The sequence below is a fragment of the Myotis nattereri genome (genome assembly GCF_964212035.1).
Source record: "Myotis nattereri genome assembly, chromosome: 3".
NCBI lineage: Eukaryota > Metazoa > Chordata > Mammalia > Chiroptera > Vespertilionidae > Myotis > Myotis nattereri.
In genome coordinates this window covers 191,788,239-191,815,240 of record NC_138077.1, presented here as the reverse complement: position 1 = coordinate 191,815,240, position 27,002 = coordinate 191,788,239, and the positions used below count along the sequence as shown (strand labels likewise).

The following is a 27,002-nucleotide window of genomic DNA, read 5'->3' as shown; positions in this document are numbered from 1 at the left end:
AATCAATGAATGCATAAATTAGTGGAACAAAAAATGGATGTCTAGCCCTAGCTGGTTTGGCTCAGTGGATAGAGCATCGGCCTGTGAACTGAAGGGTCCCAGGTTTGATTCCGGTCAAGGGCACATGCCCGGGTTGTGGGCTCAGTCCCCAGTGGGGGACTTGCAGGAGGCAGCCGATCTATGATTCTCTCTCATCGTGGATGTTTCTATTTCTCTCTCCCTCTTCCTTCCTCGCTGAAATCAATAAAAATATATTTTAAAAAATCGATGTCTATGCTTACCATTGGGTCGCCTGCACTATGACATGATGCATTTCCATAGCGAGTAAGCCAGTTTGAATCAGGTCTGCTTCTTGGAGCTGAAAGCATTCTACTTAATTCATATTTACTACCATGAATTCTCTCACATTCACTTTCCTGGGCTCCAGACCTACCCACATTTCCCAGTCTTGTGCCTCCTCTTCCTGGCTTTCCTACCATTCATTTACTTAAGAAAGATGAATCAGGTGCATACTTTTATGCCAAGCTCTGTTTTAGACACTACAGATAGAGCAACTGATGAAACACAGGTGCTATCATTACGGGCCAGTGAAGAAGCAGACAATGAACAAAACTATTTTTTGAATAAATAAAATAACGAATAATGCAGAGTAGGAACTCAATCCGTGTGGGCTGAAAGAGTTATCTTTGTCTATAACATCACAGCAGAGTTTGGCTCAACAAACAGCCCTGGGAAGTGAGGAGCAGACCCTCTTCTTGCAGCCCTAGAAATCTAAAAAGGAAAATACAACCTGGCCTGCCCCCGGAGCTCAGAGTCCAGGTGAACCGTGGAGGTGCTGAGTGCTAATTCTGCCAGGCCCCGTGAACGTGCTCCACGTAACCCTCTCATTTAGTCCTCACCACTCCAGGAGACTGTGCAAGGGCAGACGATGGCTCCGGACACAGCGGGCCTGAGACCCGGCAGCCTGGATAGTGAGAGGCTCTGGCGGGCTCTGACCCTTGGTTAGACCTGCTCCATGTGACCTTGTGCAAGTCCCGGTCTCCCTCGTCCTGCGGTGCTCTAGCGCCTGGGTGGTGTCTGACTCTGGGGTCGCCCCCGCCCCCCCCCCCGTCTCTTCTCCCCCTCCCCCCCCCCCAGTCTCCTCCCAGAGGCTGCCTGGGTGTGTGGGAGGGGGGTCTGGGGCAAACGCGGGCGGTCGCTGAGATCAGTAGGGAGGGGGCCGGTGAAGTCAGTAGGGTGATCAGTGGGAAGGAGACCGCTGGGGAGGGACGACCATAGACACCCACTTTCTGCCCCACGCGGCCCTCTGCTCCCACGCCCTTCAGCGCCGCCGCCAGGACGGGCCTCCTCCTGGGCTCCAGGAGGGCATCCCTTTTCCCCACCGGGCGCCCCGCCCGCTGCCCCAGGCTGAAAGGCGACACATGCTCTGCGGTCACTCGGCTGGATTTGGGCCAGGGCTCGCGTTCGGCCACTTTCCTTCTCTCCTCCGCGTCCACTCCCCCTCGCCTCGGGACCACTTGGTCTGCGCCGCCTGCATTGTCTGTGTGCCGGGCCCGCCCGCACTGCGGGGAGAGGCGGGAGCCGCCCACGCCGCGCCCGGCGCTCCGCGTCGCCGTCTCCCTGGGACGCGCTGGGCTGCGCGGCGCGCGGGAGCCGGGCGGGCGGCCATGGCGCGGCGCGCCGGGAGGTAACCCGCCGGCTGCCGGGAGCGCAGGGCGGCCATGGCCCGGCGGCGCCGCCGCGCCTGCATCGCGCTGTTCCTGGTGCTGCTCTTCGCCTTCGGCACCCTCATGGGCCTGCGCACGCTCAAGGCTCCGGACGGACTCCCGGCTCTGGGCCCGGGCCTGGAGCTGGCGTCCTTGGAGCGACGCCCGGAGGGGGGCCCCGCGCCCGCGCCCGCCGCCCGGGCCCCCGCCGCCCCCGCCGCGCCGCCACCCCCGCCGCCACCGCCCCGCACCGCGGGTCCGGGTGGTCCCCCGGAACCGGCCCCCGCAGAGGCCGAGCCCGTCCCCGGGCAGAGTCTGCGGGTCTACTCGGACCTGCACGCCTTCTACTACTCGTGGTACGGGAGCCCGCGGCGCGAGGGCCACTACATTCACTGGGACCACGTCATGGTGCCGCACTGGGACCCCAAGATCTCGGCCAGCTACCCCCGCGGCCGCCATAGTCCCCCCGACGACTTGGGCTCCAGCTTCTACCCAGAGCTGGGGCCCTACAGCTCCCGGGACCCCGACGTGCTGCGGGAGCACATGACCCAGCTTAAGGAAGCCGCCATCGGTGAGCCCTCCCCACCCCCTCCCCACGTGTCCGGGTCCCCCAGCCTCACCCTCTTCCTTCCTCCACCGCAGCTCCACGTGGTCCAGTCACCCGGCCTTTGGCCCCACTCACCCTTCAGCCTGGCTTCGTACCCCTTCCGAGGCACCGCTGCACTTTCTATCATTTACACGCACCCACCTCTGCCTTCTGACCCCCAGCTATTCAGGGCCCTTTCTTAGGGCAGACCTGCTGGGAGAGCCTGTGGAAGGCGGTTGGGCCAGAGCTGTGCCAGGCACCTTCATGTCTGTTGGATTTCTAGGTTTGGGTAAGTGAAGCCTGGGTATCCGAAAACGGATAATCCGCAGGAGTCTTGCATTCAGAGTAGCGCCTGGCGTGGCCGCTGCCTTCATACCAGCTACAGGGGAGAGCAGCAGCCCCCCCTGCGTCTGCTGGCTCAGGAAGGACAGTTCGTCCAGGTGCATGATGGACCCTGCTCTGCAGCATGGAGTCCGGATCTTCCCTTAAAGTACTCTGCTTGAGAGGAGGTCCCGGGAGCCTCCTGTAGGCAGGCTGGGTGGGAGGCTCACCTGTCAGATTTTGTCATTGAATTCCGCTGCATTTTACAGTCCATTCCAACTTATCTGGAAACGGTGAGTGAGTGAGGGAAAACACTGAATGCCAGAGACACGGGGGGAGGTGTTCACAGATGTATAACACAACGCCTGTCCCTCGGATTTTACCGTCTGGAGTGGCAGACAGGCTGGACAAATGCTATTTCCCACCAGAAGAATCAGATGACCTCTCTGTTCAGGGCTCTTCTCCCTTCAGGACCCAAGAGGTGCCCCTCTCTTCCTGGGATAGGACTGTGCCTTCCGGGTGGGTGTGGCATTGTCCACCCATTTCCCTTTGTTCTACTTGCTAATATCAGCAAAAGCCGGGACCCTACCCAGGCTTTTCTCAGGCTCCTGCCAGGTCTGATGCGTTCAGCTCGCCCGGATGCTGCTCTTCAGCACCGTGGGTGAGGACAGCTCCAGGACCCAGGCTCGTCTGGAGTCTGATCGGCAGGAAGTGAACCTGGCAGGAGCCTTGCTCTAAGACAGCGGTTCTCAACCTGTGGGTCGCGGCCCCTTTGGGGGTCGAACGACCCTTTCACAGGGGTCGCCTAAGACCATCGGAAAACACATATATAATGACATGTTGTTTTTGTGATTAATCACTATGCTTTCATTATGTCCAATTTGTAACAATGAAACTGGGGGTCACCACAACATGAGGAACTGTATTAACCCTTTGCGGTCCAATTTTATTTTTGGAATTCAAACAGTCTGGTCCAAATTAATTGACGGGATTGAATGTTGAACCGGTTTGCGGTGTCTCAGCCTCGACGTTGGACCTGCTCCTAAGTGCCTGGTCTGTCGAGTCAGCCTCCACATTGGACCGAAAAGGGTTCAAGGGTCGAGGCATTAGGAAGGTTGAGAACCACTGCTTAAGGTTTCATTCAGAAACCATTTTGCAGTTGGAGGTGGTCTTCGAGGGAACAAATCTCTGGTGTGGGGATGCTGTGTGTCTCTGAAGTAGCTCGTGTTGTGTTTCAGGTGTCCTGGTCCTGTCCTGGTATCCACCTGGCATGGCTGATGATAATGGGGAACCCTCTGATGACCTGGTGCCCGCCATTCTGGACACCGCCCATCAGTACAACATCCAGGTGAGTCTTCAAGAAGAGATCAAGTGCCCTCTGGCCCATTCTGGAGATTTTCCCTCTTCTGCCCATAGGGATAGTGCCTCCACCCAAGTTCTTGGCATGAGCCCAGCTATGGCAAATAAATAGCAAGTGTGGTGTTGGGGGTGGGGTTCTAATAAATACTGCCTATGTCACTCTAGTTTTCAGTTCTGAAAAAAAGTTGGGAAAACTAAATATAGGAGAAATGAGAGACTAAATATCAAAATAATAGAGTTTAAGTTGGAGACCCTGATGCTGGAGAGGGCAGGCAAGAACCAAATGGGCCCACAGACAATTCCAGCCTCAGCTTCCTTCTGGGAGGCAGTGCTGGGCCTCAGGGAGCAGAGCACACCTGTTCTCAGCAGGTAGGCTTGCTTTCAGAGGAATGAGGGAGCTGAGCTTAGCATATCCGGTTATTTTCCCCAAATGTACCAATTAAATAAGTCATTCTCCTCTCCTGTGGCAGAACAACGATGAAGAAGAGCCTCACTCCCCTTCCTGAGCCCATCACCAACATGCATAATAGGTCATAGCACATTTTCCCACTGACATAGCTTCGGTATAATTCTTCCCACAGTTTTTTCTTTTTATTTTTTTCTATATATTTTATTGATTTTTTACAGAGAGGGAGAGAGATAGTTAGAAACATCGATGAGAGAGAAACATCGATTAGCTGCCTCCTGCACATCTCCTACTGGGGATGTGCCCGCAACCCAGGTACATGCCCTTGACCGGAATCGAACCTGGGACCTTTCAGTCCGCAGGCCGACACTCTATCCACTGAGCCAAACCGGTTTCGGCTCTTCCCACAGTTTTAGGTATCAAATGCCAATCACTTGAACTGGCAGATAACTTGAAACCTATTAGCCACCCTGCCACAGCCCAACAGAATGACTCTCCCCCTCCCCCCAAAAAAGTGATGCCCAGATACGGGAGGTGGGCAAACTTCTTGCCCCTCTTTCTTGGCCCTGAGAGCAGTGGCTGTTTTATGTCTATAGTGCCCACCATTGCCGGGCCCTCTCCTGAACTCAGCCTCTCCTCTAGGCCATCGTTGGAGCATCAGCCTTATAGGTTGACCCCTGGACAGATAATCACGTGACCAGTGTCTCCTATCTGTGGCAGGTGGCCTTCCACATCCAACCTTACAAGGGCCGGGATGACCTCACACTGCATGACAACATCAAGTACATCATTGACACGTAAGGCTGCTCTGGGGCATGGACTTTGGTGGGCATCAAAATAGGAGTAAGGATAGGTTTGGAGGGGCAGGTCAAGAGACACATGGGCAGAATGCCTGTGTTCCCCAGCAGTTATTTTATAGTAAGAGAGTATTGGGCTTTAGAATCAGCAACCTAGGTTTGAATTTTGATTCTGCAGCCTCCAATCTATAACAAAGGCAAGCCTCTTTTTTAAAAAGATGTATTAATTTCAGAGAGGAAGGGAGAGGGAGAGATAGAAACATCAATGAGAGAGAATCAATTGGCTGCCTCCTGTATACCCCACACTGGGGATTGAGCCCGCAACCTGGGCATGTGCCCTGACTGGCTATCGAACCATGTCTTCTTGGTTCATAGGTTGATGCTCAACCACTGAGCCACATGGCAAGCCTCTTAATGTGTGAGTCTTGTGAGAGTTACATGAGTTAATATATGTGAAAATGGCTTATACAGTGCTTGCACGTCATTCATTCATTCAAAAACATTTGAGTGCCTTGAGTTGTCTTGGCACTGTCCTAAGTCCATTGTACGGTAGTAGGTAGGACTAGCAAAGTTTACATTCTAGTGTATGTAGTGGGTGCAATGGAACAGAGAGTAGTTACACACGCAAAAATCAAAGTGATTCATACTATGGAAGAGTAATAATAAAGGATAAAGCAGGGTGTTGTGTTTGCTAGAGTGTGTCCAAAAAATATTTTAGAATGGGTGGTCAAGTGAGCTCTCTGAAGAGATGACATGTGGGCTGACACCTAAATGAAGAGGCAGCTCTGCGAAGATCCGGGACAGGCAGAAATTCCAGGCAGAGGGCTGTCAGATCCAAAGGTCATAGAGTTTGGGACAAGTTTACTGCGAGAAAGGCCAGTGTTGCCAGAGTGTAGAGGTAGATGGGATAATAGCAGGAATGGAAGTGGCAGGGCCAGATCAAGTAGGTGGGGCCTGGCGGGTTTTGGAGCAATCAGATCTGATTTAGACTTTAAAAAGAGAACTGATTATAAGGAGGTAGAATTGGGAGCCTGCAGTCCAGATGAAAGGTGATGTGGCTTGGCCTGGGGCAGGGAGATGAGGCTTGACTAAAGGAATAAGGCTGGGGAGAAGAGGGAGGGAGCTAGTTCTTGCTTAGAGGCATGACAATTCAATTATGGAGACTGGCTGGATCCAAAATTGTGCTTGGACATCCGGAAAGCTCTCATCCATGGCTGGTGACACCGCGGTGCTGGCTTCTGCCACCCTAGGCTGCCACTCAGGTGCTTCTTCCTCTGCTCCTCAGGTATGGCTCCCATGGTGCGTTTTACCGCTATAAGAACAGCATGGGAAAGAGCCTCCCACTCTTTTATATCTACGACTCATACCTGACAACCCCTGAGGCCTGGGCCCATCTCCTGACACCAAATGGGCTGCACTCAATCCGCAACACCCCCTATGATGGGGTCTTCATAGCGCTGCTGGTGGAGGAGGGCCACACCCATGACATCCTGGCCGCCGGATTCGATGGCATGTACACCTACTTTGCCTCCAATGGTTTCTCCTTTGGCTCTTCCCATCAGAACTGGAAAGCTGTGAAGAACTTTTGTGATGCCAACAACCTCATGTTCATTCCCAGTGTGGGGCCTGGGTACATTGACACTAGCATCCGGCCCTGGAATAACCACAACACGCGGAACAGGGTCAATGGCAAATACTATGAGACAGCCCTGCAGGCAGCCCTGACAGTGAGGCCCGAGATCGTCTCCATCACCTCTTTCAATGAGTGGCACGAGGGCACCCAGATTGAGAAGGCCATTCCCAAGAAGACGCCGACTCGTCTGTACTTGGACTACCTGCCTCATCAGCCCAGCCTGTACCTGGAGCTGACTCGCCGCTGGGCGGAGCACTTCGTCAAAGAGAAGGAGCAGTGGCTGATGTGAGGGGCCTGCAAACAGGGCCTGAGGTGCTGATGTCCCTGCCTCTCTGGAATACTGTCTCCACGTGGGGCTCAGCGAGGGTGTAGGCACTCACGTCTCCTTATCAGCAGCTGGTGCCTCTGGGTGGGCCATCAGGCCTGTTCCTCAGGCACGTGGTGCTGGGTTGCTCTGCAGCGACAGGAAACTGGGCAGTACTGCAGAGGGAACTGTAGAGGCTGGCAGGTGACTGGATGTAGCCCAGGGAAGCTTCACATCCTCAGTGAGACACTGAAATAATCCCTCTGGCTTTGAACTCAGCAGGTTGCTGTGGTGTGGTGGAGTCGCCAAGCCACTGCTCTAGGAAGGGTGTCAGGGTTCTGGGCTAGCATGCACCCTGCTCCCTTCTGCCACCCCTGCCCTCTCTTCAGGCCTCCTTCCCACATTGACCATCTTGTCCAAGTTAGGGAACCATACTTGAGACTTTCTAAAAGGGAAATTCTAGGTTTAAGCTATTTCCAATAGATTCCTGAACCCAATTTTCAGGGAATAATCCTGAGCACTCACACATTAATTCAACACAGACTAACACCACTTTACTATGTGCCAGGAGCAAATGACCGAAACGGTTCATCTTCCTTACAGGACCCAGCTTCCCTCATTTGGGATGGCCTTGTAGCTAGTGCAGAAGCACAGCTATAGGTTTTACTTTTGCAGTTTTACCCACTGCTGGGCGTTCTGTTTTCCCTAAGAAAATACCTCTGTGCTCAAGCCTCCATTTTCCCAGATGAACATTTAGCTTCAGGGAGAGGACTAGGACTTCCCCCTCCCTTTAGCTGCCTAAATGGAATGAGGCCCATTCACAAGAGCCATTTTCAGTGCTACTGTGATTTGTATTATTAAACAATGTGGTCTTCTCAAGTAAGCATTCCTCTTGCTCTCTTCAAGACTTCACAAATTCTGGCCCTGTAGTCAGATCTGGAGACTGACATGAGGGATGACTAGTGTTAGCACAGTGAAGAGGGAGTTTGCTTAAGAAATTAGCAAGATTGCTAGAGGGAATATTTAACAAACCATTGGTTCTTTACAAATAAACTAATGTGCTAACTGCAAAGACACTCAAAGCAGGCCCTGGGACACCTTTTTGGCAAATTATTAGGATCTACTTGAAAATATGTACATTGCAAACCACTATATTGAGAAGTTTATGGGCTCAAGAGTGAATCCCAATTCTGGGAACTGGGATGCAAGGCAGAGGGGAGGTAGTGGGCCCTACTGGGTACCACAAGGACTCCCAGTTGCAGTGAGGTAACTGATACTAAACCCCACTGATGGACGGGGTAGGCCTGGTCACCTGCTTGTGACTTAGTTGGGGAAACCAAGCAGGGACAGGTGAAAAGGGCTGGATGGGGTGACCTATAATTTACAGAAGGGGTAACACTGAGGCCTCATTTCACAAATATACAATTTGAAAAATACCAAAAGCATGGCAGTGCTCCAGGGGATGGGGGTAGTAATTCTCACATCATTGATGGAACTGGATTCAGTTCTCGAAGGCTAATCTGTATCAAGAGCCATAAAAATGTTCGTATACTTTGACCCAGTAATCCTACCCTAAGGAAATAATTCAAAGAAGAAAAACAAACCATTTTCAAAGACGTCTAATAGAGGCATTATTTCCTATGAAAGAAAATGTTCAAATGCCCAACAATAACTATGTTTAATACATGGTATCTACATATGAATGCAGATAAAGGCTGCTGAGTGGACACTAGGTTTAAATAATGGTGTCATTATAATGTATTTTATGAATAAGAAAAAAGGCACTGTCTGAAGAGAGATTTACTTTCCTATACTCTTTAATTTGGATCCCCCATCCCACTCCCTGCCAACTGAGCTGGCTTCCCACCATTAGCGGAAAGCGATGACCCTCTGCCAGGCAATGCAGCATGCCGCACCACCAGCCCCTGCTTCAGAGGAAATTGTGTTTGGCCTGTTACTCTAGTCTTTATACTAACCTGGTTCCAGCTTTAGGAGCACAAAAACTCAAGCCTTTGGTCACTTGAGTCCTTTAAACAGCACCAACTGGCACTCTAGCTTATTTGGACCTTAATCCTACCAGACCTGAGGCCCTGAACCTAACTGTCCCCTATACCTGGGCTCCTGAGCATTAAAGAGAAAAAACCAATATGATATAGAAAAATGTTAGTTACATGCAAACAAGTGGTTAGAATAAGATGGAACCTGGAGACATTGTAGAAAATAGGTCTACCTTTCATCTACCTTTCATCTAGCGCCAATATTCCACCTTTGTGTGGAAATTACCAAAAAATCGGTACAGCAGTCTGGTAGGGTTAAATGCCACCAACTCTCACTAGATTCCAAATGTTATTTAAATTATATATCAAGAATTTTTTTAAAAAAAAGAGAGGGAGAGAAGAAGCTTATCAGAATAAGAGCATCCTAGGAATGTTCTTAAAGTCTCTATTCAGCTTTTGGCTGACATGAAATTATAGACAATAAATATAGCCCCCTTCCCCAGGTGTGAAGCTAAACCAGCTTCTTCCGGGGCCTGGTTACAGTGCTCATAAAGGTAAGCTGCCTTCAAAGTCAGACTAGTGACGCTGTGGCCCCAGTGGCCTCTCAAGTGAGGCCTGGCCATCCACTGGTAGACAAGAAACGCAGTGTCCAGCATTAGTCCCTGGGCCCTTCTGCCTCTCAAGTCTCAGCAGGATCCCTGTGAGGGAGCAGCCCGTACTTCCTCTGGAGGACATCCGTAGTGTTTTCCAGGGCACTGAGGAGGAAATGAGGACAGTTAAGAATCTGACTTCTCAAAGCCCACCAGAGTCCAGTGATCAGGGAGCTCTAACTCTCTGGTCTTACTGCACTCTGTTCATCAAACCCTTGAAGAATCCTTTCGAATCCTGAAAGAAACAGCAACCACCAGCAAACTTAGTCTCACTCCACCCATCACTTCTCCAAAATAAAGGTTGTCAGGACAAGAGAGTGTGACAACCTGTATTTTGTCAAGGCCATTTTTGCATTCCCAACCCCCCTCAAATTCTATCCCCACAGCATAGGAGAGACTCACCAGCCTGCACGAATGATGCCAAACTTTCCAGGCACAGACAAGTCAACCACAGTTGAGCCGAGGCGACACTTGGGGCTCTTGCCATCCCCAATTGGCCCCCCATCGATTACCAAGGACAGCTGAGGCCAGAGGTCCTGGAACTCCTAAGAAGAGGGAGAGGAAGAGCATGGACACTAACCCCATGCAATGTTGTCACAATGCAGGCAGGGTTCACAAGACAAAGGCTACACCAGGGGTCCTCAAACTTTTTAAAGAGGGGGCCAGTTCACTGTCCCTCAGACCGTTGGAGGGCCGGACTATAGTTAAAAAAAACCCCACTATGAACAAATTCCTATGCACACTGCACATATCTTATTTTGAAGTAAAAAAACAAAACAGGAACAAATACAATATTTGTATTTTCATGTGGCCCGCGGGCCGTAGTTTGAGGACCCCTGGGCTACACAATCCCAAACCAGGAGGCACATTCCTATAAGAGGGGAAGGAACCTCAATTAATTAAGGTCAGCTATGCTAAGGACACTACATCCTATGAGGTTTGAGGTCCCCTCCCGCACATCAGCACCCCAAGTAACATCTATCTAGAGCTCAAAGAGTATCTTGCTGTGCCAGGAAGAAATTCCATACATCATTTCTGTTGGGGAGCTGTAAGCACAATGACTGGAGTCCAAGGTGGAAGCCCAAAGGGATGGGCTCTACCCTGGACTTTCCTCCAAATCTCGGTATGACCGCATTCAAGTTACTTTATCTATGGCTGTAAAATAAGGGAGCTGGACAGATGCTCCCTAAGGGTCCCTTCCAGCTCTAGCACTCCGATCCTGGATCTCAGGGGAACTGTGGATCACGGTTCGGAGAGGAAACGGGGTGGACTCTGTAAGTGCATGCCACCAACACTCAATCCTTGAGCTACGGGAAGGGTACTCCCTTCTTAGCTACAGCATCGCCTACTCCCCCTCATCCCTGCCCTCACCCCTTAAGAAGATGGGCCCGGGAATTGGGAATAGGGCAATACCAGTTGGATAGGTCAACTGTTTGCTGAGCAGGCAGGAATACCTCCCGCCATCCCCTTCCCCTACGCCTTGAGTATGGCCACCAGGACCAAGTAAAAGCCTGCAGTCTGGGAATAAGAAGGGATGCTGAGCTCTCACTTTCCCAGGCCCCTGAACCCACTCTCTAGGTCTGGGCATGGAAAACCACATCCCTTTGCTATGTTCTGCATTTAAGTTCAGTAAGAAGAAAACAGTGGTAAGTTGAACTTCTCTGTGTCCTCATTTGTTCCAAGCTATGCAGCTAACACCGGATTAGGATGATCCTTTGACCTGGCTCATGGCAGAGGTAAGAGAACGTGGTCAGGAGTCCCTGGGCCAAGTGATTTAACTTTTTGGAGTCTTAACTTCCTTTATAGCACTGTTGTAAAGACTTACTGCCTTATTCCCCGATAACTGCTACCCCTACAACAAGAGGAAAAACAATTATACTTATGTTTCTAATTAAAAAGACTAGAGGCCCAGTGCAGGAAATTCGTGCATGGGTAGGGTCCCTAGAGACTTCCTTGTTCTGCACCGCCCCCTGGTGGTCAGTGCACGTCATAGGGAGCGTCATAGCCAGCGGTCAAATTTCTGGTTGGTCAAACTCCCAAGGGGACAATTTGCATATTAGCCTATTATATAGGATAGAAAGAAAACACCCATCATCCCCTCCCCCCTCCTTCTCAAGCTTTGTAATAAAACCTTTCCAAGATTCTTTAACTTGGATTTCCCCCAACTCAACCCCTGCTAACTGGGCAGACTTCCCATCATTAAACTCTCCTGTCGGGCAATTCCAGCGAACCACCAACCCCTCTGGTTCAGAGAAAACTGTGTTAGGCCCGATGACATTTGGGGATGGAACAACAACTAGGCAACTCTCACCTCCACATTCAGAGAACTGGGCTGGGAGCTGAGGTTGGCACTGGTGAGAGCAAGTGGCCCCCCAAACATCTGGGCCAAGTCCTGCATGAAGGCATGGTCAGGAATCCGGATGCCCACAAGCTAAGAAACAAGGAGAAAGGGGACCATGAGAATGGATGGATGCAGTGGGTTCTGGGTCCAGCCCGGGTCCGTGTGAAAGCCGAATGGCAGGGAGACACGAGAGAAAACCCCACTCACGGGAGTGAAGGGGTTCAGGTCCTTGTTGAGCTCCTCCGAGCGTTCCATCACCAGGGTCACCGGTCCTGGTAACAGGTCTTTCAGGAGCCCCTCGGGCACGTTCACATGACAGTACCTGGGAAACAAAGGGGGCACAGCTCTACCCACGAATGAGGGGCCACTGCTGGTCCCGGTCCAGACTCTGGGCAGATCCAGAAGAGGGGACCCTCGGGACCCACCCGTCTTCCCTCTTCACCTACGAGCCTGAGCAGAAGCCTGGGCTCCGGAGAAGCACCCCAAGCTTGGGGCCCACACACCTCCGGCCTCCGAAACTACAATGGCTGCGCGGCTATCCCGTCCGTGTTTTATTTCCTCTTCAAAGCCCTCCCGGCTAAATTAATTAAGCTACTGTTTCCTTTTCCTTTTCACCGTGGGCGTTCCCCGCCCCGCCCCCATTAATCACAGAAACGCCAGGAGAAGAGGGGCCTGGTCGGCCTTCGCGGCTGCGCCGCTGCCTCTCGCCGAGGGCCTGGCCGACGCGAAGTGGCCGACACACACTTCCAGTTCCGGATTCCTGGGCGAGCCGGACAGGCCCCTCCCGCTCCCGGCGCCTCAGTCTCCCAAGCCTGTCACCGGAAGCCCCTCCCGCGGAGCCGCCCCCAGCAGGGCCGGGCCGGGCCGGGGAAGCCTTACCTGTAGACGTCGACCACGCGGCCCAGGCACACGGCCAGCGGCTTGGCCTCGCTGCGGCCCTTGAGGCGGTACACGGCGTCCAGTGCCGCCGAGCAGCTCGCCGAGCACGCCAGGCCGTACAGCGTATCGGTGGGGACGGCCACCACGGCGCCGGAGCGCAGCTCGGCCACGGCCGCCCGCAGCGCCTCGGTCCAACCGGCGCGCTCCGGGCTTGCGGCCCGCACGGTCCCGTTCCCCGGGAGCCGTAACCGCCGGGCCCCCGGCGCCGCCCGAGCGGGGCCCGGAGGGAGGAGGAGGCGGCCCTTGCGGGCGGAGCCCGCCGGCCCCTCACTCAGTCCCACGCTGGCAGCCACCGCGGCCCTCAGTCCCCTGCACGGACCCGCCGGAGACATCCGTCCAGGCCCGCTTCCGGGAGGAAGTGACGTACCCAGCCAGCTTCCGGTCCGGGAGGCTCGGCCCCACCTCCGCGCCGAGCAACTTAAAGGGACCACGACCCCCAGGAGGATTGAAGGAGACCGGTGGGGACGGGGCGGGGCGCAGCTTTGCGGAACCTTAGCGCAGCGCTGGGGAGGGGGCGGCCGAAAGGGGGGCGGTGGTCGGGCCGCGCAGGCGGAGATGGAATGGGGCCCCGGCTCAGACTGGTCACGGGGGTGAGAAGGGGCCCGTCGGGGCGGGGGGAATGGGCTCGGACCCCGCGCCAGCGCCGGCCCTGACGGCCTGTCTCGCTCTCTCCGGGCAGGGAGGCTGCCGGCGTGGACCGTGGGAAGGCGGGGCTGGGGCTCGGCGGGAGGCCACCCCCGCAGCCGCCCCGGGATGAGCGCGCCCAGCAGCTGCTGGACGCGGTGGAGCAGCGGCAGCGGCAGCTCCTGGACACCATCGCCGCCTGCGAGGAGATGCTGCGGCAGCTGGGCCGCCGGCGCCCGGAGCCGGCGGGTGGCGGGGTCAGTGCCTCCCGACCGGGCCTGGGAGGTGGGGACTGTCCACTGGCTGGATTAGCTGAGCCCCAGCTCCCCCTGAGAGTGAACGTGTCCCCGCTGCTGTACCTCCCACTTTTCATCTGGGTGAGAGGCTCTGAAAAAGTTCAGTGCTGTCCAGATGCCAAGGAGCCATATCCTTGCGGCCTAAGCCGAGGCCTTGCCTCCCAGCCTCACTTTTTTCCTTCCTGTTCCTACCAGAGTGTCTCATCCAAACCCGGGGCGCCCCCCCAGCCAGCGGTCTGCGCCAGAGGCGGTTTCCCAAAGGATGCTGGCGATGGAGCTGCGGAACCCTGACCGCTCCCGAGCCCGTGGCCCCGAGCTCTCTCCCTCCGGGGGGCTGGTGGCTGGACTCTGAGCAACTGCCTTCAGTCAAGGACCAGTCTTCACTGGCAGCGGCTGGAACTTGGCCCTCAGCCTGGGTGGCAGCTCTGCTAGCGGCTGGGTTCACTCCTTCCCGGCTGATGCGGAGCTGAGCTTTGAAATGTAGCCGAGGCACACCCAGCCCGGTGACCGGAGTTGGGCAGGCCAGCAGTGCCCGCCAGAGTGGTCTGGCCTGCTTCCGGGGATCCAGGTGGTGTTACATGTCCATTTCATGCTTCGGGGGCTCCAAGTCCCACACAACACTTTTAGCAGAGCCTTGATTAAAAGGAAGCCTGCAGACTCTCCTGGTGCCTGGCCTTTCCTTTCTGTCCCATCTCTAAGACTGATGGCTGGGGAGGGAGGAAGTGGTGGAAAGCTGGCAGGGTTGGGAAGAAATACCACAGATAACTACCAGATTTAAATAAGCATTTAATTAGGATCTCATTAGTATTTAATATTGCTTTTTCAATTCCAAAAAGTTAAATTTTCACTTCTTAGCAGATATTTTAAAGTACAATATTAAGTTTATACAAAATGAGCAATTAAGCAAACACCATTATTTCACATTCTTCAAAAATACAAATTCATATTTACTCTTTTGGGTTTGGAGGTTTCTTCCTTTGGAAGTACTGAACCTGTAACGTTTTCATATCGCTCAGTGAAAGTCTGTTGTTCCCATGTTTCACACTTAAATGAATTTGATAGGCTTTACATAATCCAAATAAAACTACTGGGCTTTAGACAACTGTCACGGAGACCTTCAGCCAATGACCGGTGTATGTCCAAAAGAAAAGGCTCTCCTGGGTCTTGCCTTTCCCGGCCAGAAGATCTGAGCCAGAGATTCAGCAAAACCAAGTTTCCAGCCACCTCCCCCAGACTGGGACTAGGAGTTCACAGGGAAAGGAAACAACCACCTTGAACTCTGACCCCCGCCCCACATTCACCAAAAACAACGAAGGACTAGAGTCAAACATCGCCCTAGGGGAGGCCTGAGGACACGGGAGCGGGCAAGAGAGGCTCTGACTTGGCACCACTGTGAGGATAACAAGGACATTGCAAAAAACAACCCTGGGTTTTGGTGAAAAAAGGTTTTATGAAAAACTTTCCCATAAGAAAAAGAGTAGAAACTGCACTGAGCTGAGAAAGTGACACTACGTTATCACCCAATTTTTGGCCCAGCAGGCACACCACCAAAAGGGCAGTGTGTGGTTTTTAAACTTTGCATCCAGTAAAAAAGGCTGTACTATGTACACATTAACATAAAGATCCAGTTTAATTTGCATTTTCAGTGCAGACTGAGAAGCCCTCTTGAATGGGCTTAACAGTGAAAAATGCCCAAACAGTGGTCATCAGCTTCCCCAAAGGGCATGGGAAGAAACACAGGACCCTTTCTCTCTTCCCCAAGTCTGTCCCAGAGGAAACAGCCTAACTGGTTACCAATCAGAAATATGCATAATTCCGTTTTCTTGCCTCCTCCCTCCCAGTATTAAGGAATGAACAATTCTGATCTATGTCACAGCAATATCATTTGCATATTGGATCTATGGAAATCTTTCTGCTTTGGCTGAAGTATTTTCAAACTTTTCCATTGTATAGTAGCCTGAGAATGAAGATAAAATGGGGTGGTAGGGGAAACAAGAGAGGACTGAGGGGGAAGGGAAAAAGTTGATAAAGCAAATTATAACAGTTTTGTTTATTGGATTTAATGAAGGCTGGAGGCCTTTTTGCTTAAAAAGCCAATAGGGGTAGCATGGGAGCGGTAAGGAAATGGCTCATGTTGCCTCCCCACCTCTAACACCTCCCCAAACATATTTCTGATTGGTGATTAGGAAAACTGAAAAGTCTAGCAATACTGTTGCAAGTTCCACAAATCAATGGTTTCGGTGATTCTGGAGAAGTCTTTTAAGATTAAGGACAATGGACGTGATTACAAATATAAAAGTCTAGAAGGTGCCAGGTTTCTACCTAGGAACATCCCGTTCCTTCCTTTCAGACATCACTTTGTAATGGTGAAGGGGGTAAAGATGGCAAGGGTGCAAGAAGTGATGCAAAAGGGCCTCAACAGTCAGCAGAAACAGGACCCGCAGCAGTTCTTTAGAGAGCCTGAGGGGGCGCCCTCAGGCACACAGGGAAGGCTTGCATAGATTGAGCAGTTGCTGAGAATGCATAATAGTGTTTCCCTACAGACAGCCTCCTGGTACAGAGTTGATGGAGCAGAAAATGCGGCCAGGCCAGGGCCACATGGGACAACGACCATCAAGCTACACATATTGCACCAAGGTAAGTGCTTTTCTTTTCACACCTCAATTTAACTTTTTATTCTAAGCAAAAAATAAAACTTTGTGGAAAGCACACACACACACACACACACACACACACACAAAAGAAATTGCAGCAATTGGGTTAAAGATAAAATAACCTAAAGTGCTTTTTATTTTATTATTTCTTTAATATACCAATATGAGGTTCTGCAAACTCGTCCCTCTGGACACATTCAGCATTATACAAAGTCTCTCAGGAAACCCACCCGCCCTCCATTAGCCCCATCAGTCCACTGCCTTGACACTCTCCAAGCTACTGACTCTCCCAGAGGTGGTAAACAGAAGTCCCTTGCTTCTACCCAGAGAGGTCTTCACACATGAAGGCCCCTCCCAGGCTTTGTACCAAGATCTCTTTCTAAAAGGATAGGGGGGCAGGGGATTCAATAAACGACACTAACTCCTGCCACCAAACTGGTGATGTCCCCATGAGGCTGACCAGACCCGACAGGAAAGGCAGGGCCACTTTCCCTCAATGCCTGGGAAGGGCCAGATTCACTAAGGCAGTTTGGTGGTGCCAGCCAAGGTTCCTCCCACCTCCTGAGCCCGTGTACTCCAATCCCTGATGCTGACTAGCACCCTGTATGCGAGCAGTATAACTAGAGATGCTAGCAGGAACTGGAAGTATAAATCTACAGGGGGGAAATGGTTAAGGTTACCATGGGAAGAAAAAGGCTTGATTTCACCTGGTAGAAGTCTGCAGACCTCTAACCTTTCCCTCGGTTCACTCCAGGTTTGGGAAACCACTCTCTCCATGAAGGCTCTGTCTGGATCCACTTTAGCCAGCAGCCCAATCTTCTCCAAGGTTTCCGGGGGGGGGGGGGGGGGGGGGAGGCGCTGGAGGAGGAAGGAAAGACTGCCTATCCTGTGGAATAAACCTGCTCTTCTTTGCAACCACTCACTGACATTTTAAGCACGCTCATGATTTTTCAAAAGCTGATTGGGTTTGATAGTTGCCCTCGTAATCTCGAATCATCCTCAAAAGGCAGATACTGCAACTAGAAAAATCTGTCGACCCAAACACTATTTTAAGATGCTTCTTCATCACCCCCAATCTTTGGAGAGCAGAAAAGCCATTGACCTGGGTAGGCTCAACAAGTCAGCACAGGCCTGGCTACCAGAAAGAAGCAACATTTAAACCATGAACACTTCCAGAGGCTTTTCCTGGACTCCCGTTTCCCACCTGCTCCCAGGGAACTGAGTCCCAGGTGACTCCAGGGATGTGGGAAGAGGTCATTCCTGCCCTCCGATGCCAGTTACCTTTGGGATTGTATTGTGCTGGTCGCTCGCAGAAGAGGTAGAGAAAACACACGTGTCCTACCTCAAAGCTTCCTATGCTGCCTGGTCCACAGAGCCAAGGACAAGCCATGCTCAGCAGCTGGTTTTCCAGGACCCACTCACTGTGGTACTAGAAGATTCCTCCTGACTTATCAACTTCTGCTGAGGTCAGTGGTCCCAGAACCCACCAGCCTCTTGGGGAGGAGCGTGCAGAAGGTTAAAGGAAACCCATTCTCCTGCCTAGACTCCTGGAATGAGAAGCCAGCAGCTGCTTGTGGCTAAGCCCACCTCTCATTGCAGTGACGACGTTGACCACCACTGCCCTCTTGTCCAAGTCTGTCCCTGAACATCCTGTTAAAGGCTGGGCTTCTGGCTCCCAAAATGATCTGCTCTGGATACTGTCTTGGCCGGCCGTGAGTATGGCTCAGAGACAGGAGAGTGGCAAATGCAGCTCTTTTTACATTAGGGAGTGGGAAAAAGGAAGGCAAGATTATGGCTACTTTCTGCCCGACATCATTGACCCAGAAGAGCAGCCCTGTTCGCTCAAGGCAGGGAAGGGGCCTAGTCTATAGACGCGGGGCCATGCCCAGCTTCTGAGCTCAGTGAGCTTGGTGAGTGCTTATGACTACATTGATATAGTCAGTTGAGAGAAACTTTCCATTTTAGTGTGGGCTGTAGTTTATGTTTTATGTTTAGAGGCATGACTTGGAGCCAAAGGCAGATAGATGGTTGTAATTCTATACACAAATCAAAAAACAATTCTTCTTTCCTATAACACAACTTAATGAAACATTCCAAATGCGATAACTTATTGCAACATTTCAGGCTTTTTGGTGGAAGGGGAATTTTTTTGTTTGTTTTACCCTGAGTAGAAGATCATCGTTTTGTGTTTTTTGTTTATTTTTTGTTTTTGTTTAGAAATCAAGTGACTAAGCTGAGCAAGTCACATCCTTCTTTGCACTGTACTAGGCTGTATGCAAAATCCAGAGGGGTGAGAGGTGGAGATGGGAGGGGCAACCAAAAGCCTGGCTAGAACCTGGAACCAGGATACCTGGCCTGCCAATTACATGCCACCTTAAGAAACCTCCCTCAGCGATACACCTTCTGATAAGCAAAATGCAGTTCTTCTGCTCCGAGGAAGAGAAATACCATAAAGGAAGGCAAAGCACCGACCAGCAACTGGCCATATACCCACATGTCCACTCTAGGACAAAACAGGGATGTTCCCCAAGAAAAATTCGCTGTGATCTGCAAACCCTGGCAACCAACTGAGAGACAGAAACAGGAAGGCAAAGACTGTGATCACGTTGCTAGAGCCTGCTCTGCACACACGCCATCGGCAGATAGTAAACAGCTCGCGCGGGGCCCGCAGAACCAGATCCTCCCTACAGCTTCGGGCCAGGCTGTTCGCTGCCCATCTGTGCTGCAGCTGGATGCAGACACCTGCCACAGTCACTCCGAGCTCCACTGACACAAGTGCAAACAGCAAAACCACCTCACCCAATTTCTGTCCGGCTCACAGCTGTCTGACCTGCCTTTGCCACTTCCCCCTCTGGTGGAGTGAGGGTCTGGCCTTTGGAGCGAGCTTCAGCCTCAGGCTCAAAAGACGCACAGGGAGGAGCAACACCTGACACACTGAATTCCACTGTCCAGACCCCAAGGCCCCAGTGCAAGTGATGGGCAACATCAGATTGATGGAAACACACCCTTTCACTTGGATTTTTTATGCATACGAGTAACCTTAATTTCCAAGTTCACATGACAATAAGCAAAAGTGACATACAGTGCAGCCAAACAGTTCATTTATAACTTAGCTTTTTTTTTTGTTTTGTTGTTTTTTTTTCTCCCAAAGATCAGTTCCTTAAAATGGATGCTCCTGGGATATGAATAAAGAAAATATATCCGAAATGTGAGGATTTCAAATAGATTTCTTCATCCTTCAAATTAACAATCCCATGATGGTAGACATCACACCTGTGTGCTTCCTGCTCGCCCTCTCTTCCCGGAGGGGAGCACAGGTGGCCTTTCACTTGGAGAAGCTGCTGGTCAGGCCCAGCTCCTCCTCCCCCTGCAGTAGTGCTTCAATGGGAATCAGATTGGACGGCGTGTCCAGGTTCGGGAGGGACAGAAACTCTGACACATCCATGGCACTTAACGTTTCCGTCTGAGGGTCTGGAGGAGTCCCTGCTTGTCTGCTCTGCTCACAGGAAGAGGGGATGGCGGAGGAGGATGACAGGGGGACAGAGGGTGAGGAGAAAGTCTGTGGTGGTAGCTTCCGGCTGGGCCCCTCGGGAGGCTGGGGGCTTGGCTCTGGAGGGGGTGGGGAGGAGCAGCCCTTGCTCCTGCCAGCCGCCCGCTCCTTGGCAGAGTCCCGGCACGCGCACTGGCACTGGCAGGCCTCCTCCTGCTTGATGATGATCACGGGAACACTGAGCCCGATCTGCTGCACGGAGCTCCCTGTGAGAGAGGCGAGAGACTGCTCTGCACGCGGCCGCAGGGCGCGGGGCCTAGGCTAGGTGAGGGCCGAGTGCCGCGGAGGCGGGAATGGCGGTGGAGAGGGTGGATGCCACGCACACCATCGAGATGTGCCCCTATTTCCAGCCTTGTTTCCAGCCCTCCTCTCCCCTGCACCCTCCATGCCAGCCAGAGAGGTGGATGCCTCCCTTTTCCTGACATGTTTTATTTCTGGTTTTGTTTGTTTGTTTGTTTTTTACCTCTGAGCCTATGGGTGCTTTCTGTGGCCTAAACTCCCAGGCTGTTCTTCTGGAGAACTGACTCTTCTTATCTCTGAAGGCCCAGCTCACTCCCCTCTCCCCTCTGATGCCTCCAGGCAGTGTTTCCAGCAGGCTTACACCTAGCGCTGGCCCAAGGCAGCTGCCTGGCACTGTGCAGAGCTCCTGGATTCCTCCCACATCTAGCATCTTTGTCCCTTTGTCCACACTGTGTGGGACTGTTCACTCCGCCTACCCAAGGCTCCTTCAGGACATGTCACTCATCTTTGCAGCCGTCTCTGACATACGGTGGGTGTCCGTAAAGCCTCCTTCTACACGGCCAGCCTCGTGTGCACACGCTCTGAACTCAGATGGGCTGTGTGTGTCTCAAGAGCTCTAGAGACCAAGGGGCAGGAGAGCAGAGTGGGAGCCAGGAGGCCTGAGAACTCGTGCTCTGGCTCTGCCACAAACTCATTTGTGACTCTGGGGGAGTCATTTAATATTTCAGGGCCTCAGTTTCTTAATCCATAACATAGAGTTTGAAAAAAAGGACCTTTTAGTTCTATACAGTCTCTGACCCAGATGCTATTTTTTCATTACTGTAATTAGGAAAGAGTCCAGTGAATTAACAACTGCCCTCTTTAGCATTAATTGTGATTCAAACTTTTTTTTTTTTTTGGCTACATTTAAAAGCTGTATCTGAAAGGGAAAGAACTGTTACTAGTTTAAAAAAAAATGTTAAAAGTGGCATTAATGCCGTAAGTGCACTAACCTCCAATAGTTATAAGAATATGAGATACTCTAATAAATAAACAATACAATGTGACAATTTTGATTTCAAAGTTTTAAAAATTGGGCAAAGCAACAAACTGTGCCTCAAGGGGCCCAGGGAGTTGAGTATCTTTTAAAGCTCACATAGAATTACATACCTGTGCTACTGGCTACTGGTACCGCAGTGGTAAAAAACACCTTCTCAACTTTAGATGCTTGCTGCTGGAAGAAAAAAAGTCACATTTATGGCACTCGAATACGGCAGAGCTCCAAGGAGCTGAAGCCTCCCCAATGTGATGGTCATCCAAGAGGGAGAGAACGCTCAGTGCAGAGGGGTTTGCACTGAGAGATGTTTTGTTTGTGCTCTGGCATGAGGTCACCCCACTGTTTGACGTTCAGTGTGGACAATGTAGCCAGGTTTGTCCTCCAGGCTGCCTCCCAGCTGCCCAATCCAGTGGTTCCATGTGCCCAAAGGCTCCTCCAAGGGTGCTGTTCTCCAGCGGATGATCTTCTCGGAGGGAGTCCCAGGGCTGGCTTCCCCTCTGAGCTCTCCACTCTCCGCCACCCCCAACACTTCTAAGAGGCTGGGAAGTTCTTTCCCTCCAGGATTAAGATGCATGCAGAACCGCCCCGTGAAGGCCCTGAGCACAGGGCAGCTGCTCATGGTGGGCCCTGCACTCTGCCACGCCCGATGCCAGCCCTAACTGCTGCTGAGCAGTTGTTAAGGTCAGGCAAGTGAGTCAACCTCTGACAGTCTGTTTCCCCACCCGTGACAATGGGGATGATAACCAAAGAACCCCAGCGAGGGTGTAATGCGAGGATGCATGTAGAGTCCCAGGCACGTGGCGAGCACTCGGCAAACATTAGCTACTTACGTTACTACTAAGTAGGATTATAAAGTCGTGCCCAGAAATCACCCTAATCACTTCAGTACACTTCCTATTAAACTATCTTCAAGTCTTAACTTCAAAGGGCTTTGTCTTTTTTTTATTATTGTTTAAAGTTTTACATGTCACCTTTCCCCCCCCACTGACTCCCCAACCTCCCCGCTCCCCCCATCACTCCCACCCCGAGGGCAAGCCCCCACCGCCCTAGTGTCTGTGTCCATTGGTTATGCTAATATGCATACATACAAGTCCTTCGTTGATCTTTAACCCCCGCCCCCTGCCATTTGTCTCTGGATCTAGGGCTTTGTCTTTTATCCCTCTAAGGCAGTGGTTCTCAACCTTCCTAATGCCGCGACCCTTTAATACAGTTCCTCATGTTGTGGTGACCCCCAATTTCATTGTTACAAATTGAACATAATTAAAGCATAGTGATTAATCACAAAAACAATATGTAATTATATATGTGTTTTCCGATGGTCTTAGGCGACCCCTGTGAAAGGGTCGTTCGACCCCCAAAGGGGCCGCGACCCACAGGTTGAGAACCGCTGCTCCAAGGAAATAAAATATAGGAGGACTGTGAAAGCTTCTGGCTAAGTTATAGGTGACACTGTAAAATAATGATGGAAAAATAAGACCCATATTTAAATACATGAAAATGAGTTGTGTGGAAAAGGAATGACGACACTTGTTCCATGCAGCTCCCCCGGGCAGATTCAGAAAGAAATGATAAAAACTTCATGGAAGCAGATTGGGTCGTAATATTGAAAAGACCTTTCCATTGGAAAGTGGAACTAAAGGTGGCAGGCACCCCGTTTATGGAATTTGAATGCTCACTATTTAGCCCTAAATAGTTTGTTTGAGATATTTAATTGAACAATGAAGTCATTTCCTTATCATCAAGACCAAACACTTAGCAGAAAATAGCTCTAAGTGGGCTCTGGAGCAGAGATTTCTCTGATGTGCATCTGATGGGGTGGTATCAGTCCCTCGCCTCAGTGTGACTGCCCTGGAGACAGAAGGGGCTTCCTGAACCGCTCTTGGGCCTCCGGAGTTGGCTGACTGCGCGCCTGGATTAGGCTGCAGGTGGAATATTTGTTCAAGTGCCCACTGCTTGGGAAACGTAAGCCTGATTCTCTGTCCTACTGTAGGTACCAACCACAGCATTCCCTGGGTTTACACCACCTGATTCTGGGAAAAGTGACCGAGAGACACAATTACATGTTTCACAGCCTGACAGCCATTTTCCTTTTTTGAAGAAAAAGCCTCTGAACATGTCCCCTATGTAAGGACACTTCACCCCACTGGACCTGCTTATACATAATACTTACCATTTGTTCTTGGTTTTGTGGTGAACTGGTGGCACCATTCAATATCCACTGTAAGTTCTGTTCTCCCATGACGAGGCTGGACTGCAGGATAGCCGTGCTGGGCGTCGGGGTGATGGTTATAGTGGGATTATTAGTTAGGACAGAGTTGGCACCCAGGGGTAGAGTCTGGACCATGGCTGGCAGGGGTTCAGTAGTACTTTGTGGTTGGGGCGCTGCTGCCACGGCTGACGTCACTGCCGCTGCTGACGCAGAAGCCCCAGCAACAACAGAAAGTCCTGGTACGACGGGCTGCGGTGCCTGAGGGTGCGGAAGAAACTCTTGATGATTAGCAGCAAACTGTGTGCTGTGGGGGACAGGCACTTCTGGAGGTTGTAAGAGAGCAGGGGGGTTGCCAAATGCAGCTTGCTGGGAACCAGGTCCTAAGGAGGGAGCAGGCGGAGGAGCAGACGGTGCTGAGGCTGGTAGTAGAGGCTGGGGTGGCTCGGAGATGCCAGGCTGCAGTACAAGTGGAAGAGATAAAGATGCTGAATTTCCTGTGGGTGGCGGAACATCACTGACTGACTCTGCATCACCATTAAAACTTTCAATCAAGGCAGCTGGCAAAAAAAAGAAATAGAAACATATATACATATCCCAAGCCTTCGATGAGCCACAAAAACACAGTCACTATGAGCTAAACCAAAGACAGCTGAAGTCTGTTGGAGCCAATTCCTTCATTGCTAGCAGGCTGGCTTTCTGCTTTTCATTTAATGGCACCTCTGGTCCAAGAACCAGGCTTCATAATCACCCTCACTTTCTAAATGTGAAGACCTAGTGTAGGTCTTAGCTTAAAAAAACGCGCTGTAAGGCTTTTCTACAAATGGGGCTCGACATCCTTTCTGGCATGACCAGTGTGCACGCTTTCTGACAACTGAGGCTTCAGGGAGATTCTCATTCGAACAGTCTGAGCTAAGCCGGTGGATCCTACCCTCTCACAAATGGGTGTCACATCAGAAGAGCTCACAGTTCCTCTCATTTTTTAAAGCCAACAAGAGCTTTTGGAAAAGGAGACCCTCCTCTTTGAAGGTCTAGGGAAAAGCAGGCCCTCAAGGAGCCCCTTGCTGAGGGAAGCAGGGAAGAGATGGAATTGACCTGAAAGGCCCTTACTTTTCTAACCCCTCACTGAAAGTCACTTCATGCAAAGAAACTGAAGTGATCTTTCACATGCCTGTCATTCAGAGTCAACGTGTGAATCCCCTTCCCAGTGCTGAGATCTGGGCAGGAAGAGACTGTGTAACAAACCTGTCTGCTGAGGATCTTCCTGAATTGCCGTATCATCTGAATTCTGGAACATGGACTTAAAGATGGTTGCTGGTGAAAGTGTGCTGAGGTCCTGGCCCTGTGTCTGATAGACAAAGAGAAGGATGTGAGACCTGCATCGGAGGCAATTCTTCGCAATGAGAGGACACAGAGCAGCAGAACCACCTGATCTTCTGAGGTGCTTCTTGTTTCTAACTTTTCCTTTTCAAGTGACATTTATGTCCCTAAACCTCAGACACACAACACTGGGCCCTCAAATACTCTAAAACAGAACCTGATAAGCTGACTAGCAGCTGAATGCCTGTTTCCATAATGCTTTCCTGGAACACAGGCAGGCAGGTTTGTTCATTTATTGTTCATGTGCTCCAGCTACAACAGCAGAGCTGAGGAGTTGTGACGAGACTGTGTGCTCTACAAAGTCTAATATATTTACTATCTGGCCCTTTACAAAAAAAGTGTGCTGACCCATACTCCAAGAGACCAAATCCTACATAAAAATGGGATTGAATAATACCCATTACCTGCAACTTGTTTTTCTCATGTAATATTTTGTTAATAACTTTCAAGGTCATTACATAACATCTATAATACTCTAATATGTATACCTGGTAATGAAGCAACCACTATAAAGAACTCTGAATGACAGGCAATAGTGATCCTTTTATATGCACCATTTTCTTGTCATTACATTGATTCTTTGTAACTTACAAATAAGGTCAGAAGCATTTATAAAGATAAAATGTGAAATAAACAAACACATATTACTCTGAGGACCTGAGTCTTGACAAGCACTAAATAAAATGACCACCTTGCCCTAGCTCAGTGGATAGCGTGTCAGCCTGTGGACCGAAGGGTCCTGTGTTCAAGTCTGGTCAAGGGCACATGCTCGGGTTGCAGTCATGTGCAGGAGGCAGCAGAACAATGATTCTCTCTCATCATTGATGTTTTTATCTCTCTCTTCCTCTCCCTTCCTCTCTGAAAGCAATAAAAATATATTTAAAAAATAAAATAAAATGACCACCTCCAGGCTTCCTGTTAGTTAAGGGAAGGGGAAAACACCAATTCTTTTATCTGCAACCCACCTCCACTCATTCATTCTGTAGGACAAGAGTGACAAAGGCAACCTCCAAGAGTCTAGACAAGTCCTAGAAATAAGTGAAGTGAGGGGCAAGGGCCGGGAGGCTGGGACAGAGAGCATGCACCCCGTCATCTGGGCTTCAGTGGAATCCTGCCACGTGGTTCTGCGGGCTGAGGAATACCAGCGCTCAAGCACAGTCCCAAATTTGGATCATTTGGTGAAGTCTACTGACTTGTCATTAAAAGCAAGTAACTGAAATCCATTTAAAAACACTGTATAAACCAAATAAAACCTATCTGCAGGCCAGATTTGGCCCCAGTGCCAACTTGTTCTTTAGGTCATTCTGCAACAACTCTGCTTGTGGGGGGAGAATAGCTCTGGGGCTGGGCAAAGTGTGCTGAGCAGAACAGTCCACCATCTAGAGGTCCTCAGAGAGGAAACTGCCTTTTTGAGCCAAGAGAGGCCAATTACTCTAGCACAGCGGTTCTCAACCTCTGGGTCGCGACCCCTTTGGCGATCGAACGACCCTTTCACAGGGGTCGCCTAAGACCATCCTGCATATCAGATATTTACATTATGATTCATAACAGTAGCAACATTACAGTTATGAAGTAGCAACAAAAATTATTTTATGGTTGGGCCAGAAGGTTGAGAACCACTGCTCTAGCATGACTCCACCATCGGGAAGGCGGAGAGGGGAAGTTCAGCGGATCGGACTGCCAGGATGACAGAGATGAAGGCAGAAATCTATGTGAGGCTGCCAGCTTCCATCCACAGCGGGTTAAGAATCGCAGGCAAGACAGTGGCCCTCAAAGTTTTCATTGTAATACAAAGTAGTACATTTTACATTATCGAGTATATATACATATATGTTTCATATTATATACATATCCATGTGTATAACTGAAATGAAAGTCTAAGAAATAGAAGCTTATCCTTACTATACAACGTTCTTCAACCGGTGACCCCAGGGCTCCAGAAAGCTCCTCAATCATTCGTCACAGCCCTAGCCAGGA

The 27,002-nt window shown here is 50.9% G+C and overlaps 4 protein-coding genes across 6 annotated transcripts in view; 2 read left to right on the top strand and 2 right to left on the bottom strand.

Annotated features, from left to right (window-relative positions):
* Positions 1-1,721: 1,721 nt before the first annotated feature.
* Positions 1,722-8,736, top strand: MANEAL (mannosidase endo-alpha like; the record flags this gene model as incomplete). Its single annotated transcript, XM_081086846.1, has 4 exons — positions 1,722-2,277; positions 3,852-3,961; positions 5,099-5,175; positions 6,461-8,736. 4 exons carry the CDS (start codon positions 1,722-1,724, stop codon positions 7,095-7,097), a joined length of 1,380 nt encoding a protein of 459 aa, XP_080942972.1. The 3' UTR covers positions 7,098-8,736.
* YRDC (yrdC N6-threonylcarbamoyltransferase domain containing) lies at positions 8,731-13,377 on the bottom strand. The gene is made up of 5 exons (XM_081086847.1): positions 12,980-13,377; positions 12,308-12,422; positions 12,071-12,190; positions 10,162-10,304; positions 8,731-9,864 (listed from the first exon to the last, which is right to left on the bottom strand). Exons 1-5 carry the CDS (start codon positions 13,369-13,371, stop codon positions 9,789-9,791), a joined length of 846 nt encoding a protein of 281 aa, XP_080942973.1. The 5' UTR covers positions 13,372-13,377; the 3' UTR covers positions 8,731-9,788.
* On the top strand, positions 13,377-14,619 carry LOC308516077 (uncharacterized protein C1orf122). 2 transcript variants are annotated; one of them, XM_081086849.1, is made up of 3 exons: positions 13,377-13,497; positions 13,719-13,920; positions 14,155-14,619. In XM_081086849.1, the coding sequence occupies exons 2-3, from the start codon at positions 13,873-13,875 to the stop codon at positions 14,248-14,250; spliced, it is 144 nt and encodes a 47-aa protein (XP_080942975.1). In that variant the 5' UTR covers positions 13,377-13,497; positions 13,719-13,872; the 3' UTR covers positions 14,251-14,619. The 2 variants fall into 2 exon arrangements, with proteins under 2 accessions (XP_080942975.1, XP_080942974.1); XM_081086848.1 differs by having other exon boundaries at positions 13,493-13,629.
* A 4,131-nt stretch (positions 14,620-18,750) lies between these two features.
* Positions 18,751-27,002, bottom strand: part of MTF1 (metal regulatory transcription factor 1) — a 41,964-nt gene continuing 33,712 nt past the window's right edge. Inside the window, exons 8-11 of one of the 2 annotated variants that reach the window (XM_081086844.1) lie at positions 24,891-24,993; positions 23,610-24,205; positions 21,553-21,616; positions 18,751-20,369 (exon numbers count right to left, since the gene is read on the bottom strand). In XM_081086844.1, coding sequence (XP_080942970.1) covers positions 19,939-20,369; positions 21,553-21,616; positions 23,610-24,205; positions 24,891-24,993 — 1,194 coding nt within the window. In that variant the 3' untranslated portion in view covers positions 18,751-19,938. Of the gene's footprint in view, positions 20,370-20,630; positions 21,323-21,552; positions 21,617-23,609; positions 24,206-24,890; positions 24,994-27,002 lie in introns of those variants that run through there. The other variant, XM_081086845.1, reaches the window with a different exon arrangement.

Coding starts and splice junctions, on each gene's coding strand:
- YRDC (XM_081086847.1), bottom strand. CDS start 13,371: ATGTCTCCGGCGGGTCCGTGCAGGGGACTGAGGGCCGCGGTGGCTGCC. Junction 12,191..12,307: donor ACCTGAACCCCTTCACTCCC/GTGAGTGGGGTT, acceptor CTTGTTTCTTAG/CTTGTGGGCATCCGGATTCC. Junction 10,305..12,070: donor CCAGTTCTCTGAATGTGGAG/GTGAGAGTTGCC, acceptor CCCTCTTCTTAG/GAGTTCCAGGACCTCTGGCC.
- LOC308516077 (XM_081086848.1), top strand. CDS start 13,595: ATGGAATGGGGCCCCGGCTCAGACTGGTCACGGGG. Junction 13,630..13,718: donor GGCTCAGACTGGTCACGGGG/GTGAGAAGGGGC, acceptor CTCTCCGGGCAG/GGAGGCTGCCGGCGTGGACC. Junction 13,921..14,154: donor CGGAGCCGGCGGGTGGCGGG/GTCAGTGCCTCC, acceptor TGTTCCTACCAG/AGTGTCTCATCCAAACCCGG.